The sequence below is a fragment of the Lissotriton vulgaris genome, chromosome 2_2 (genome assembly GCF_964263255.1).
Source record: "Lissotriton vulgaris chromosome 2_2, aLisVul1.2, whole genome shotgun sequence".
In the NCBI taxonomy this organism is placed as follows: domain Eukaryota; kingdom Metazoa; phylum Chordata; class Amphibia; order Caudata; family Salamandridae; genus Lissotriton; species Lissotriton vulgaris.
The window spans coordinates 192,009,385-192,025,846 of NC_141688.1; the positions used below are offsets into that span (position 1 = coordinate 192,009,385).

The 16,462-nt window shown below is 47.5% G+C and overlaps 1 protein-coding gene across 2 annotated transcripts in view; it reads right to left on the bottom strand.

Annotated features, from left to right (window-relative positions):
- The window catches only part of PRMT3 (protein arginine methyltransferase 3), a 777,462-nt gene that overhangs the window by 736,200 nt on the left and 24,800 nt on the right, over positions 1-16,462 (bottom strand). For both annotated transcript variants that reach the window (XM_086959509.1, XM_086959508.1), the window contains exons 2-4: positions 13,042-13,124; positions 10,423-10,472; positions 375-477 (exon numbers count right to left, since the gene is read on the bottom strand). In XM_086959509.1, the coding sequence (XP_086815635.1) occupies positions 375-477; positions 10,423-10,472; positions 13,042-13,124 (236 nt within the window). The remainder of the gene's footprint in view (positions 1-374; positions 478-10,422; positions 10,473-13,041; positions 13,125-16,462) is intronic.

The following is a 16,462-nucleotide window of genomic DNA, read 5'->3' on the forward strand; positions in this document are numbered from 1 at the left end:
AAGTGTATGTCTTTCTCCCTACTTGTTTTTCAAACCTTTTGTTACAACTACATGCAATTGAACCAAATGACTAGCAATAGTGACTGCCTGTAATGCAATACTCAAAGCACAAACAGTCAATGATCTTTCAGGCAATCACCAACCATGCAGGGCTGGAGCTACCTAAATTAGGATGGAAACTTAACGACTTTATCAACTCCATCAGCGTTCACCATCTGAAATACACTTTAAACATGTAATCTACCCTGAGAAAAGCTATATTAACAGAAAACAATCCTGTAAAACATTATATATATCGAATTACCATATATACGACTTTAGACTCAGAACCATCAAAAGAACTGAACTGTTCCAATAAGCCTACTGCGGCTTACCAAACTGGAGCAAGGGGTCTTCGTGCATCCAAGGCTTCAAGTAATCTTCATTATCCCAAGGAGCAGGGCCACATATAGAATTCACATACTCTGCAGTTGATTTCTTAAAAACAAAAATTTGCAAAACTAGGATCAAAAGCACAAAACTTCCAAATGAAAATAAAACAACTGTAATGTTCGTAATTTTTTTGCCTGTCTTTTGGATAGTGTCAGAATTCATTTTAAATTAGTCAGCATTATTTTTAAATTGCAAGCACCTTAACAGCAAATGTTTAAAAGGCGATAAGACCAAAGGGGTAGTCCCATTTTGTAAATGGTCTTGTGTCTTACGGCAGTCAACTAGGTAAAGCAGTTAATGGCAGAATATGCCATTCTGGTTTAAAACTCCCCAAAGCTCTAAAAACAAAGATTTCCAATTTTATAAAGCTAAAAAGGTGAATAGTAAGCAACCATGTTTCTCATTTCAAAATAGCCTGAACTACTAAACAATTAAATAATTGGAGAACATTACCTAAATACAAACATCGGTGTGAGAAATTGGGCTGTTGTTTGACTGGGGTGTGAGCCCTGGTCAAGCAGCAACCATAAATCTTGTCAGGGTCAGGTACAAGCCAACCCTAAATTAACCTGTGCTCATCCCTCGGGTTGCTTGGCCCAGAGCAGTCAGGTTTAACTTCGAGGCAATGTATAAAGTATTTATGCAACACTTCAGACATCAAAGTGAAAGCACCACACAAAAAAGGATCCCACACCAGGTTAGAAAAGTAGAGTAACATGTAATAAATAAAATAAAACCCAAACGCCAAAGATCCAATCAGTAGAACTCGAGATTCATTTTTTTAAACATTTCAGTAAAAATAGCACCAAAAGCACAAAGCGCCAACTGTGGATATCTGGTCGTGCTGGGCCAGGAAGTCACAAATTCAGACGACCATGATGGATTGCGGGCTGGCCACAGGGACCAAGTTAGGCCCGCTGAACAGAGCACCTTAAATTCTGGTTTGCAGCACATTGCGAGGATTGCGTTGAAGATGCTTCGCATAGCGGAAGCAATGCCTCGGTTCCTCGGAGCGGCGAGGTTGCAATGCAAGGGTCTGCATCATTGTCGAAGATCCATAGATGAGGCTTGTGATGTATGGCGTTGAGGATGAAGTGAACAGTCAAAGAGCAGGGAGGCAGAGCCCGTTGTCGAGGTAGCCATCGACTAGGTATGCGAGTCCCTGCGCCAGCAATGGGTCGCCCAGTGGTGGTGGTTCCGATGGGCTGCGGGCGCGATTCAGGTCTTTGTGATGGATCTAATCCATGCAACAGTGGAGATGTGTCAGTTCTGCTCGGGGTTGCCACGTGCAGCAGAGGAGATGTATCGGTTCCGTTGGATTCACAGAGGCAGGCAGAGCACCTTAATCCCCCTTCCAAGAGTACAGGACTGGGGTGGCACCACTTAGTAGGATAGACTCACAGATTGAAGAGTCCAGGCGCAGGGTTGCTGGAAACTTGTGTCTCTGAGACTTCCGAGCAAGAAGGCAGCCAACTAACCCTTAAAGTCACTCTGGGTTGAAGAGATACAAGTCCAGTCCTTCTCCCCCAGACAAGAGGGCAGTAGGACAACACAGCAGGGCAGCAGTTTTTTCAGTGCAGCAGTTCAGCAAAGTGACAATCCTTTCAGCAGCACAGCAGTCCTTCTTCCTGGCAGAGTATCGACAGGTCCAGACGGTTACTGAAAGAGTTGGTGTTTGAGGTCCAGTATTTATATCCAGTTGTGCCTTTGAAGTGGGTAGAATGCTCTAGAGGCAGGCCTTTGAAATGCACAGGTGCTTTGCCTTTCTTGCCCTATCTTCAGAATAACAACAGGAGGTATGCAGCTCTTTGTGGAGACAGGACATAGCCAATTATAGTTTAAATGGGGATGGGCCCAGCTCCTTCCCCCATTCTGCCAGTGATGGGCCATCCAGTCACACCCAAGCTCCCCATTGTCTTTGGCTTTCTACAAGGAATACACAAAGCACACGGACAACTATACCCAGTCACATGACCCAGAAAAAGGCTGCAGGCACCAAATGGCCAAGACAAGAAAAAGGCAACTTTTTTAAAAGTGGCAGTTTTCGAACTGTATTTTAATTCCAACAGCACCATGAGTTAGGATTTTTCATTACAATTACAGGCCACGAAAAATCTACTCACCCATTCGCTGTGGTGAGCCAGATTTGATCAGGTCGAGCTATATTTATGACCTACTCACCCTTTCTGGAGAGTTTACAAAGAACAGCTGTTCAGTCAGAAAGTGAAGAAGCAATAAAGATGCCTGTAAATCTTGTATTTATCTGTTTACATTTGCTCTATGTTCAGAGACAGAAGTCAGTTTACAATGTCTTTTCCTTCTCTGAGTGCATAGTTCCAGGAGTTTGTAAAATGTACTATCTGACCTGCTGTGCGAATTGTGAAATAAAAGGCTGTAAGGTGTCAGGTTTTTCCTAACGCACATTTAAATAGATAATAAGTAACTGTACAAACATTTCAAATGATATTTTAGTAGTCATGAAAGACAATTTTTTGTACTTCTCTGGGATGGAAATATTTTTTAATAAGATGAAAAACAAAGCAGAATACCTTACTTGGTGATTGCAAATGCTAAATGTTTTCTGAAACCCGAATTTTACAGATTACTGTTAATACACTATTTAGTTTTATCAGTAAAGCTGTAGGAAATTGGGAACATTTCTGGCCATTTCTTGGAAACGTACTGCCTTTAACTGACAGTGTGCTGCCACATCATGCTTTAGGAATATGTTTATTAAAAGTGAGTGTCTAAATCTTTTATTTTAACTGGCTCTTTTCATAGCTTTTATGACACGACTTGTCGAAATAAAGCCTATACATACAGTAGAAAAAGAGTCCTTGAAATTCAAAAGTGCCAAATGGTCAGAAAGATATTGAAACTCTTAGCAATCTGAAAAGAAAGACTTGGATATGTCTCCAGAAGATATATATCTTGGCAGTGGATGTGAAAGCCATAACCACATAAGCCAATAATTTTCAATAGAGTAGTCTCTGCAATTGTTTCGAAACGGACCGCTTAACACAACAAGCCATACGTTTCCATTTGATGCTTCATTTGGGATTCTTTCCCTAATTTAATGAGATTATGATTGACTATTTCTTATCCGAATTGATTTTTAGATTAGGACAATACTCCGTCCTACATTTGCAATTATGTTAGCTGTGCAATTGCTTCGGAAATACATCTTCTAGATTCCTTTGAGGCACCTGTGTCCACAAGGTAGTGCTCATCAGAAGCTTTCTGGATTGCCATGTATGGCTCACACCATCTCTTTATCAGCTATTTGCTAGCCTAAAGGTTTTGCTTTGCCTGAAGCACATATTACACTATCAACTTCCTGAGGCCAATCACATAGGCATCATATCCTTCCGAGGTGACTCTGAAGCTCCCTTCCTAATCAAGGTGAGCAAGCCCCAGAATGGATGCCCAAACAGAAGTTCGAAGTGACTGAAACCTACTCCCCTCTGTGGAATCTCTCAGTAGGTGAGTAAGTGCAACTTCACTCCCCCACTCCCTCTAGCGCCTTGAGACCCTTACAGGTGAGTAGTCGCTCTTAACACCTTGGCTGCTAGTGGTTTTCCCCCAGAGTGCTGACATTCCTTGAATCTCTCTAATCATGACGAGCTCAGCTCGTCATCAGCACAGCTCAACTGTGCCTCATGATGAGCTGAGCTCGTCATGAGCATGGAAGGCGTTAACAAACGTGATTGATTGATTGAGTGATATGGCAGGAGAAGGCCCTACTGATGTTCTTTGGTAGAGTTTCCCTCAAGCTCTGTATGGTTTTGTTGAACCACTCCATCAACTCATTGGTTTGTGAATGGTACACTGTGGACAAGCGCTATGTTACACCAGCTTGCTCCCACAGCTCTCACATCAGGTAAGTTGAGATCAATCAATCAATCAATCAATCATTTGTAAAGCGCACTTGAGGGTCTCAAGGCGCTGGGGGGGGGGGGGGGGGGGGGCGCTACTGATCGAACAGCCAGGTCTTGAGTATCCTCCTGAAGGTCAACAGGTTTTGGGTCTACCGTAGGCTCGTTGGGAGGGTGTTCCATGTCTTGGCGGCGAGGTGGGAGAAGGATCTCCCACCGGCGGTGTTCTTCGGATGCGCGGGACGGTGGCGAGTGAGAGGTCGGCGGAGCGTAGCTGGCGGTTGGGGATGTAGAAGGAGAGCCGTCTGTTGAGGTAGGCTGGGCCAGTCTTGTGGAGTGCCTTGTGGGCGTAGGTGAGGAGCTTGAAGGATATCCTCTTGTTGACGGGGAGCCATTGCAGGTTTCTCAGGTGGGAGTGATGTGGCCGTGGTGTGGTACATCGAGGATCAGTCGTGCTGAGGCGTTTTGGATGCGTTGTAGTCGTTTGATGAGCTTGGTCGGGGTTCCCGTGTAGAGGGCATTTCTGTAGTCGAGTCTGCTACTGAAGTGGGCCTGGGTTACTGTGTTTCTTGTATATGTCGGGATCCACCTATGGATCTTGCGGAGCATGCAGGGGGTGTTGAAGCTGGAGGAGGAGACGGCGTTGACTTGCTTGGTCATTGAGAGCATTGAGTCGAGGATGATTCCCAGGTTGCGTGCATGGTCGGTGGGTTACCCCCAGTGCCATCTGCCACCAGGAGTCGTCCCTGGCTGAAGGGTTGGAGCCGAGGATGAGGACCCCCGTCTTGTCAGAGTTCAGCTTCAGACGGCTGGTCTTCATCCAGTCGGCGACGGCCTCCATTCCTTCGTTGAGGTTGGCTTTGGCGGTGATGGGGTCCTTGGTGAGGGAGGGGATCAGCTGAGTGTCGTCAGCGTAGGAGATTATGTTAAGGTTGTGCTGTCGGACTACGTGTGCGAGCGGGCCATGTAAATGTTGAACAGCGTCAGGCTGAGGAAGGATCCCTGGGGTACGCTGCAGATGATCTCGGAGGCTTTGGAACGGAATGGGGGTAGGAGGACGCTCTGGGTTCTGCCGGAGAGGAAGGAGGTGGTCCAATCCAGACCCTTATCTCGGATCCCTGCGGCGTGGAGGCGTGTGCGTAGTGCGCGGTGGCAGACGGTGTTGATGGCGGCAGAGAGGCCTAGGATAGGAAGATGAGTGCTGCTGTCTTGCCGTTGTACAGCAGGGTCCTGATGTCGTCGGTGGCGGCGCTGAGGGCAGTCTCGGTGCTGCGGTTGCTGCGGAACCCTGACTGGGAAGGGTCCAGGATTCTGTCTTCTTCAAGGTATCGGTTTAGCTGTCTGTTGACGGTTTTCTCGATGACCTTGGCCGGGAAGGGGAGCAGAGAGATGGGCCAGAAATTCTCGAGGTCTCTTGGGTCTGCCTTAGGTTTTTTGAGTCGGGCGTTGATCTCGGCCTGTTTCCAGATCTCTGGGAAGGTTGCGGTCTCGAGGGAGAGATTGAGGACGTTGCGCAGGTGGGGTGCGATGGAGCTGCTTGCTCTGTTGAAGACGTGGTGCGGGAAAGGGTCTGCCGGAGAGCCAGAGTGGATTGAGCGCATGGTCTTGATGGTGTCATCGATGCTCACCCTGGCCCAGACTAGCAGGGGGTCGTGGTCGATGATGTACGGAGGGTCTGTTGTGTTGCTGTTTGTTGGGGCTGTCTGGGTGTTGAAGCGGTTGTGGATGTCTGCTATCTTGCGGTGGAAGAAGGTGGCTAGGGAGTCGCACAGGGCTTCCGACGGTGGGATGTTGTTGGGGTTGGAGAGTTCCTTCACGATGTTGAAGAGCTCCTTGCTATTATGTGCGTTGTTGTCGAGGCGGTCTTTGAAGGAGGTCCTCTTGGCCTCACTGATGAGGTGGTGGTGGTTGTGGATGGCGTCCTTGTGTGCTGCGTGGCTGTCCGGAGTTTGTTCACTGTGCCATTTCTTCTCTAGTTTCCGGCAAGCTTGCTTGGAGGCTAGGAGTTCTGGGGTGAACTAGATGGCCCTTTTGCTGGTGTCTCTGTGGGGGGGTTTCTTCAGCGGGGCGAGGGTGTTGGCGCAGACCTCGATCCAGCGTCTGAGGCTGTGGGCAGCATTGTCGGTGTTGGAGGGTGGGTTGAGAGCGAGGTTTGCGTGTAGTTGGTCTTCGGTGATTGTGCTCCAGCAGCGGCGGGGGATCTGTTGGGTGCGGTAGTGTGTGGTGGGTTTCTGGAAAGCGAAGTGGATCCAGCGGTGGTCGGTCCAAAGGAGTTCGGTGGTGTGGCTGATGGAGATGTATGGGCTTGAGGAGAAAACGGGGTTGAGCGTGTGGCCGGCATAGTGGGTGGGCGTTGTGACGATTTGCTTCAGTGCGAGGTTGGCGGGGTGATCGATCAGGGTTGTGGAGTTTTTGTTGTTGTTCTCAAGGTGAAAGTTCAGGTCTCCGAGGAGGAAGCAGTCAGTGGAAGTCAGGGCGTGCGTGCTGATCAAGTCGGCGATGGAGTCGCTGTACTGGGGGCGGGGTCCGTGGGGGTCAGTAGATGAGGGTGCCTCTGAGGGTGGAATTAGGGTCTGTGTGGATCTGTAAATGCATTTGTTCGGCGGTGCGGAGCGCGTCGTCGGTGCTAGTCGAGACCCTGATGCTGTTCTTGTGGATGTTGGCGATTCCTCCTCAGACTCCGTTGGTGCGGTCTCTGCGGGTGATCTTGTAGCAGTCTAGGATGGCTATGGCGATGTCAGGTGCGAAGGTGTTCTTAAACCAGGTCTCTGTGAGGGAGGCGACGTCCGGGGATGTTGTGTCGAGCAGGTCCCAGAGCTCGACGGCATGTTAGCGTGCGGAGCCGGATTTTAGTAGTATGCATCAGAGGTGGTTGGGGTCTTTCTGGGTGGGTGGTTTGTCTGCTCTGAGGCTGGTGTAGCTGCAGTTCCGGCAGGTGAAGGGGCCGTGTGTGCGTAACGGGGCAGCCTTGAAGCAGGTGCGGCTGCGTCCGGAGTTGAGAGCGTGCAGAGTGCTGGCGTCATAGTGGCGGCGGTCGTCGTGGCGGGTGCGGGTGCCAGGGGTTCTGGTGCTGAGCGCGGAAGGGCCTTCGGGGCGCCAGCGGCTGCCATATATGGGGAGGTGGTAGGGAGGACCAGCTGGGAGGCTGGGGCAGCGAATGGGCAGTGGACAGTCAGGGAGGCGGGCCGCAGGGGACGCAGCAGCAAGGGCTGTGAGGGACAACGAAGGTAACTGAAGAAAAAAAGGGGCACAAAATCTAGGGTAAAATGAGTGGCACAGAAGGCAAAAAGGGCACAAAAAACGAGGGAAAAACGATTGGCGCAGAAGGGCACAAAAAACGTGTGGAAAGGAGGCCAGAAGGGCACAAAAAAACGAGTGGGACAGAAGGCAAAAGGGGCACAAAAAACGAGTGGAACAGAGGGCAGAAGGACACAAAAAACGAGAGAAAAATGAGTGGAACAAAGGGCAGAAAGGCACAAAAAACGAGGTGAAAATGAGTGGAACAGAGGGCAGAAAGGAACAAAAAACGAGGAAAAAACAAGTGGCACAGAGGGCAGAAGGGCACAAAAAAACGAGTGGAGCAGAGGCCAGAAGGGCACAAAATACGAGGGCAAAACGAGTGGCAGAGGGCAGACGGGCACAAAAAACGAGGGAAAAACGAGTGGAACAGAAGGCAGAAAGGCACAAAAAACGAGGGAAAAACGAGTGTAAAAGGGTGGAAGGAGACCAAAAAACAAGTGGAACAGAGGGCAGAAGGGCACATAAAACGAGGAAAAAACGAGTGGCACAAGGGGCAGAAGGGCACAAAAAATGAGTGGAACAGAGGGCAGAAGGGTACAAAAAATAAGGGAATAACGAGTGGAACAGAGGGCAGAAAGGCACAAAAAACGAGTGGCACAGAGGGCGGAAGTACACCAAAAAACGAGTGGAACAGAGGGCAGAAGGGCACATAAAACGAGGGAAAACGAGTGGCACAAGGGGCAGAAGGGCACAAAAAACGAGGGAATAAAGAGTGGAACAGAGGGCAGAAAGGCACGAAAAACAAGGGAAAAACGAGTGGCACCGAGGGCAGAAGGGCACAAAAAAACGAGTGGAACAGAGGGCAGAAGGGCACACAAAACGAGGGAAAAACGAGTGGAACAGAGGTCAGAAAGGCAGAAAAAACTAGGGAAAACGGGTGGAACAGAGGGCAGAAAGGCACAAAAAACGAGGGAAAAACAAGTGGCACAGAGCGCGGAAAGACACAAAAAAACGAGTGGAACAGAGGTAGAATACAGAGTACAGAAATACAGGGGCAGCTAAGAACAGAAGGCAGAACGGGCAGAGAGGCACGGGGGCAGCGAGGGGAACAGAAGGGAAAACCGGGCAGAGGCACAGGGGCAGCGAGGGGTACAGGAGGAAAGACCGGGCAGAAAGAGCACGGGAACAGCGAGGGGAACAGAGGGAGGAAAAAGGGGCACGGACCACATACAGGCAGCGGGGGAAAACAGACAACAGCAGTCACAGAAACAACAATGAAAATACAGGCAATACAATAAAAGCAAAAAAGCGGAGGATGACCAAACCTACCTACGGCATACCACTGGCCAACAGGGATGAGGCGCAGGTGGTAGCCTGCGGGTGGTGGAGGGCCTCGAACTTCCTTAGCAGCGGCTGCTGGGGCAGGGAGGCACAGGCGGTGCTGTGCGAGGGGGAGCGACCTACCTGGTGGGGTCAAGGGTCGCTGAGATGACATGGGTTCCCTGTTCAGAAATCACGGTCTTAAAACAAATAGACCTTAGAAAAGATCCCTAGGAGAGCCCTAGCCACCACTTTTGTAGTCGTATTCCTCAGTGGCACTGCTTCAGGCTACCTGTGGCAAGATCCACTACAACCAAATTGCATTTATTGCCTGATGCCGTAAAGTTGACCAAATGGCTCAACAATGTCTATTAGCATTAGCTCTAAGGGAACTCCTACAACCAGGAACGGCACTAACGGTGCCTCAGAACAGACTCCAAGTGATGTCCCCTCATCACTGGAAAGCTGGATGTCTTGCAGACATCAGCCCTAGCTGAGCAGTAGTCCTCTGAGTACTCTGTGGAGCACCCTCTCCTTGAACAGTGAAGACTTGAACTGGAACAACAAGTGGGTTAACAGCTCCCACTTTTCTATATGTATCCCAGTCAGATTATGTATATTCTTGGCTAGCACTTTCAGAACCCGCTAGGAATCATTCTCCTTCCATGTATCTATCTCAGGTTGATTTCTAGACTCAGCCGCTGTCTCATCGTCAGGTTGGAGTACAAATGGTTGGACAGGCCTTTTATTCCACCAGGTATTTACCTTGTGGGCAGTCTGTTTTTTTCACTTTTTCCAGCTGCCCTAAGTTAATTGTAGTAGCCACAGGGAGGCTTCTAGAGAGACATAACAAGAGGTAGGCAGAAGGTAAAGAGTGAGAGATTAGAGAGGGAAACCGAGGAGAGACGGTGAAAGAGAGCGGATGTATGGAACAGAAATGAAAGGCAGACAAAAGGCTGGCCCCCTCTATAGATCCCTTCACACTCTTAACATAAACTGCAATCCCACCCTACACCAAGTGGCTGTACTTTAAAAAAACTTTTCAGCAGCCCTTTGCAGCAAAAATAACTTATTACATTACATGGGGGGAAGGCTGACTCTGCTTTTCGACTGAAGTGTCTAGGTCCCCTCACTCATCAAACATGCACCTACATCGTCTGGGAAAGCCAGAGAGGGTCATTTACTGTGATTAGCAAGAAGAGTGCTGGTCGTAGTTTAGTGCACTGTAACGACTATGTGTGGAGTTCATTATATTTTATCATAAGCGTTGTGCTCAATAGATTCTGCGTTCAGGTGAACACAGACCATAGCAGGGTGATATCCGAAGTCACAGAGATTTTCACACACTCTCTGACTACTGTGCCAAGATGGTATCATCACCAGAAAGCTAAGCAATGTGCAAATTAAAAGAAGCAAGGGTACTTCAGCAGCAACTGTACATGAGCGTTGTTTGGACTTATTAATTTCCTAGCATATTATTTGAATTGGCTAACCTTTTTGAGATCAACCTTGCTGATCAGGCATGACAATAAGTTTACAGAAACAACCTACTTACTGTGGTCCTAACAAAGTTTATTAACTTGATGTATCCATAGAAATCAAGACCTGAAATAGAAAGAAATGCAATGTAAGAATAATCGGACTCAAAATTCAGATATTAACATTCTTAGGTCTGATGTTAGCCAAGACCTTTTGATTTTACCAAAAATGTACATACATTATATACTTCATATGTAGGCTTTCAGCCAGACCACTTCAAACATGGTCTTTTCTGTCATTCACATTTTGCTTCCACTCAGAGTGTACAGCTTGGGGCAATGACTCAGACCACTGCAGCCATTGGTTCTTTTCTCTACGAATTACAACATTGCCAATGCACACTTTCATCGCCCACAGAAAAACTAGTAACCTTCAGTTCTAAGGACTTGAAGGCCACAGTATTTTATTTAAATTGTATTTATTATGTGTTGAACCTTTTTGAACTTTGTAAGGACCTGGGCAGCTTTCCAGACACTACTACTGGCTCTGGCTGCCACTTGTGGTGCACTGCATTCTGGATATGTACTTCTTCCAATAGCCATCTTATGAATAAATACTAATCCATCCAATGATTGACACTCTAACATATGCAGAGGCAGCCATTTTTTATGAATCAGCTTTTAAGAGGGACACCCTTACATGCAAACGTGCACATAAGGGTCTTTAAATGAGCATCCATCCCACTCATAGAAGGCCGCCATGCATGCAAAGACGGCCCTCTTTGAATATTTGTTGAAATGTTATTGCAGAAACATTCAAAAGATGTCCTCAGGTGCATGTGCATGCACAAGCAGCTATGTTCTTAATGTTTTTAATAAGACTTACAAAACATTAGAAAACAAGTACTGGTAAAGGCAGTACACTGGCATTCAATGCAAAGCCTATTGACTTTGCCAATGCTTGTTAATTTGGGGATGTCCCACTAAGATGAAATTGGCATTGATTAATGAATCATACAGTTTATTTCCGTGCTAAAGAACATAACCTAATAAAATAATGGAGTTTATCTAAAATGAAGCACACAAAATGTTGTTGGTTAAAAACTGAGTGAGAGCCAAAAGAAGGTGTTTCATATGACATGAAGGTCTCTTACAGCGAAGTGCCTATGAATGCCTGACTCTAGGCTGTGCAGGTCTGCATATAGCTCACGTGTACTACGTATACAAAATACCGGCGAATTGGTTCTTGCAAACAAATCGCTCAAATACTATTGGGAAAGCTAAAAACACCCTTCCTTGTCTGGTATTTGTAGTCACGAGTTTGCAATAGGAAAACAATGGACAACAATAATGAAAACCCCCGAATATTAAGAAAAAAACTAGACTGGATTCACTAATCACGCCCGACATGGGACAGTAGGACTCTTCTCTAACATCAACCTTTGCTCATCTACATGACACTGACGCATACCCCTCCAGTAGATCACTCTTGGCCCCCATAATGCAGAGAGTCTAGTGCCTCTGGATTGTCAGATACTGACTGCTCCCCTGACGTAGAATAGCAGTGTAGAACATTCAGTGCTCCCCAGAGGTATATCACTCAATGCTCTCCCGAGGTTCATGGCCCATCGCTTTCATGAGGCTCAGAGCCCAGTCCTGACCAGAGGTGAAGAACACAGGGAGAGGAAGTCGAGTGTAACAGGATGAGAAGGAGCAGGAAGATGGGGTTGGATGGATGGAGAGGGTGTGCGTGTGTGTGGATGGATGGGTGGGTGGAGAGGGTGTGTGTGTGTGTATGGATGGAGAGGGTGTGTGTGTGTGTGTATGGATGGAGAGGGTGTGTGTGTGTGTGTGTATGGATGGAGAGGTTGTGTGTGTGTGTGTGGGTGGGTGGATGGATGGATGGATGGATGGAGAGGATGTGCGTGTGTGTGGGGGTGGATGGATGGATAGGGTGGGTGTGTGGGTGGATAGATGGATGGAGAGGGTGTGTGGATGGATGGGGTGTGTGGGTGGATGGATGGGGTGTGTGGGTGGATGGATGGATAGGATGTGTGTGGATGGATGGCTGGAGAGGGTGGGTGTGTGTGTGGAAGGATGGATAGATGGATGGGGAGGGTGTCTGTGTGGATGGATGGAGGGAGAGTGTGTTTGTATGGATGGACGGAGTGTTTGTGTGTGTGTGTGTGTGTGTGTGTGTGGATGATAGAGAGGGTGTGTGTGGATGATAGAGAGGGTCTGTGTGTGGATGATAGAGAGGGTCTGTGTGTGGATGGAGAGTGTGTGTGAGTGTGTATGGATGGAGGGTGTGTGTGTGTGTGGATGGAGTGCATCTGCGGATGGATGGAGTGTGTGGATGGCTTGATGGAGTATGTGTGTGGATGGAGTGTGTGTGTGAGGATGGATGGAGTGTGTGTGTGTGTGTGTGTGGATGGATGGAGTGTGTGTGGATGGATGGATGGAGTGTGAATGCATGTGTGTCTTCTCATAGAGATTGTGTTGGAAGGCTGGAACTTGAGGAAAGTTAAATTGTCGTGGGACTTTCTCCGAGTGAGGCAGGACACAGCTAGGGCAGCCAGTCCAAGAATTGTAGACACATGCATATTTTCCACTGCCTGCACATTCTCATAATTAGATTGTAAAAGACATGCATCAGACACATATGAACCAATATTTCGAAGCAAATTACGCCTTACCGTGTTTTTGGGCCACTTGACCTATGTTAAACTGATGTTCTGATTTGCAGTGGGAAAAGGTTTCTTCAGCAGACATGAATAACCTACAAAGTACATTTAAAAAGCAGTTTAAAATGATTAATGAAACTTATCAGATCAATCCATCCATCTTAATCTAGAGCAGACCTAGATTTTCTTCTATCTTTCCCCTTACACAACAGAGCCACAAGAAATGGACTCATTAGCAGAAGAGCAGGTAAGACCACACAGACCATCTCCCAGTTTTAAATGGGATCGAATTTGTTCTCCACTATCGATATGGAAACAGCTGACAATATATTCAAATGTGTTCTACTTTGGAATGTCTGATGGAGACACCTGGTAGTATGGCTGCCAAGTGCGGAATGAGCGTTCAGCTGTTGATCTTGGAATTTTATTAGGAATTAGAACACTGGAATGTCGGGAGCTCTATTGAAGACAATGGAGTGCTCCGTGCTTCTACGGGCCGGTAAAGACCCGCAGAGCAACATTCCAATGTTTTACAAAGGCCTCTCGGAGCTCGAGGGGATTTAAATTCCCTTGAGCTTCGAGAAGCCTTTATTTTATGTGTTAGAACATTCTGTGGGCGTTTACCAGGCCATAGAAGCAGGGAGCACTCCTTTGTCTTCAATGGTGCTCCCAACATTCCAATGTTTTAATATTGCCTAAAGTATTATAAAGAAAAGATTTGCATGCGGAATACCAGCCATACCAGAAGACTGTTTGTTTATCGACTGGGATAACAAAATGGCAATAGTGAAACCTGGTAGGATGCAGTTCCAGGCCAAATTCTAACTTTCTAACATAGAATTCAGACATCTATATGGATGAAAAATTATTCAACACGACAGATGCGTGCGTCTACAGCACAGTCAAATAAAAAGAAGCAAGCAGCCAGTTAATGCGATCATAACCTCACAAACATACTAAATTGGTGGTCAGTAGATAAATGTGCGTATGTATCCTTAAGTTACAGTGCCTTTCCTCAGTAACTGTTAAAAAAGTGTACCTGATAAACTGGGAACAAATATGGGCTGCGATACAGAGCAGAGTAATATCAGTGCCAGGAATTAAATCAAGCAAACCACGGATCAATCCATTGAGGAAGATGGGTTGACGAATTACCGTGCCTGAGGTTCACAGAGCCATAAAAGCGATGGCCCAGGTCAAAGCACAGCAGGTAATGGGTTTCTAATAGAGCTCTATGCTACATAAACAAAGTAACTGGTCCCCAAACTAATACACTTTAAAAGCTGGCAAGAGACACAGGAGTACTACCAAACTCCACCCTTGAAGACTTCACTGTGTCACTTCTGAAACCCGGGAGACCGACACGCAACAAGAGGGCATACCGGCCGCTATCGATACTGAATGTCGATTTTAAAATCCTCAGCTGGATGCTTGCCACTAGACTGCTCCCTCATATGCCCAACCTCACAAACTCTGACCTGACGCATCTCTAGCAGTAACATGGCACTAAATATTCGGAGACTTCTCAAACTATTGAAAGGTGATACCTATAATCGAACAGTAGCTGTGAATTTCGCAGTGGATATAGAAAAGGCCATTGTCACCAGGAATCAGCCTTTTTATTCAGCATCATGGAATGCTTTTAACAAGGGCAGGGGTTTGTAGTCTGAACCAGATTGTTGTATGAGGACCAATCTTCCTGAGTCAGGAGAGGGTGACTTATTTCGGAGCCCTATCGGATGGGACAAGGGACCAGACAGGGTGCCCTTTATCACCCCTGTTATTTGCTCTGGCAATGAAACTTCTGGCCTGCTGCGCCAAGACAGGGAGCAATGTTCTGAGCATTGTGAGAGGTGGACAAACGCACCACATTGCTCTTTATGCCGAAGATCTGATGTTCCTACAAAATACGACAGAGGATCTGAACAGTGCTGGGGGCACCTGGAGAATTTTTGGGTCATTTTCCGGAGTGAGGGTTAATTGACAGAATCCCTGCTATTTCCTACATTGGCAAACAGAGACCCTCCCTGGAGATCTGACAGTATTACAGAGGGAGCCCTGATGTTTGCACTACCTAAAGAGGTTTGGATCTGCCATAATCCATCTGATTTACTAGAGGGAAATGTAGGAAAAGTGATTTCAGCTCTTCATGGGAGCACTGACTTCTGGAAAGCACTCCACGTCGGTTGCAGGCTAAGTTGCACTGTTAACGATGATCGCACTCCCTCGACTTTTGTATTTCTTTGGGGTGCTGCCAGTTTGGATCCCTAGAGAACTGTTTTGTGAGACTGACTCACTGCTGCTTTTATCTAGGGATCGCTAGTGGCCCTTACCACTTTGCAGCGACCATTGGACGAAGGAGGCCTAGCAGTCCCTGACTTTAAATCATCACGCTGCAAAGTTCCAATGGCTAATGCAATGGTTGACGGGCAGACGGACACCTGGGTGAGTATTGGGTCTCTTTGCGGCGAAACTTCACCAATTGCTTAGGGTGTTGATACAGCGCAGATGTCCCGCTAGAGGAGACACCTCAGAATTTTCGAGTGCTACGTCTCTGTTGGGCCAAAAATACGTGGAAGAATGCAGTACTCACCTGACCTACCCATAGGGGATGCTAGAGGTATTACCACATGGAGAGGATTGGAGAAGTGGGCAATTTCAGGTGTGGCAATACTTGGGGACTTATCTGGAACCGAGGACTCCTTCCATTTCAGTAGTTCTGGGTGGAACATAATCTCAATCCAAGCCACTTTTTGCTGCAAGGGGCCGTGACGGCTGCAATCCGTAAACACTGGGGAGAGGGCCTTTATAAAAAACCCAAACCACAAAAGTTGTACTCACATAGCAATGTCCTTGGGATCCTTTGAAGCAGTTACCTCCTTAAATAGGCTGGTTCAGGAGAACATGATGATTCCCCTCACTATTCTCTGCACCCGATGGGAGGACGACCTGGGGAACCCCATTTCAGAGAATGACTGGGAGACCATATTAGAAAGAATACCCAAAATATCAAGGAACGCCCCCTTTAGGCTCAGACATTTTTATGTACTTCATAGGTCGTACCTCACCCCTAGAAGGATAAATAGATGCCTTCATGCAGTGGGTGCGAAGTATCCAAGGTATGGGAAGGAGGGAGTGAAATGTATACATATGTTCTGGAGTTGCCTAATGCTTGAAGTAGTGTGGCTCACTGGTTAGAGGCGGCAGACCCGAGAGCAGAGGACGGCCCGGGACCAGGGTTCGATTCCCGGCGCGGCAGGTTTCTGGACCATGGTCAGCGGACTCGATAATTCTCTCGCCTCGGTGCCCACTCTGATCAGCGATCACACTCTGCAACTCTGGGCATTAGCTTGCCTCATCTACACTAACGGCCCCACCAGACCGCCGGGGATGCCTGGTCTCACCCTGGAGATACCCATTAAGGGACCATCTC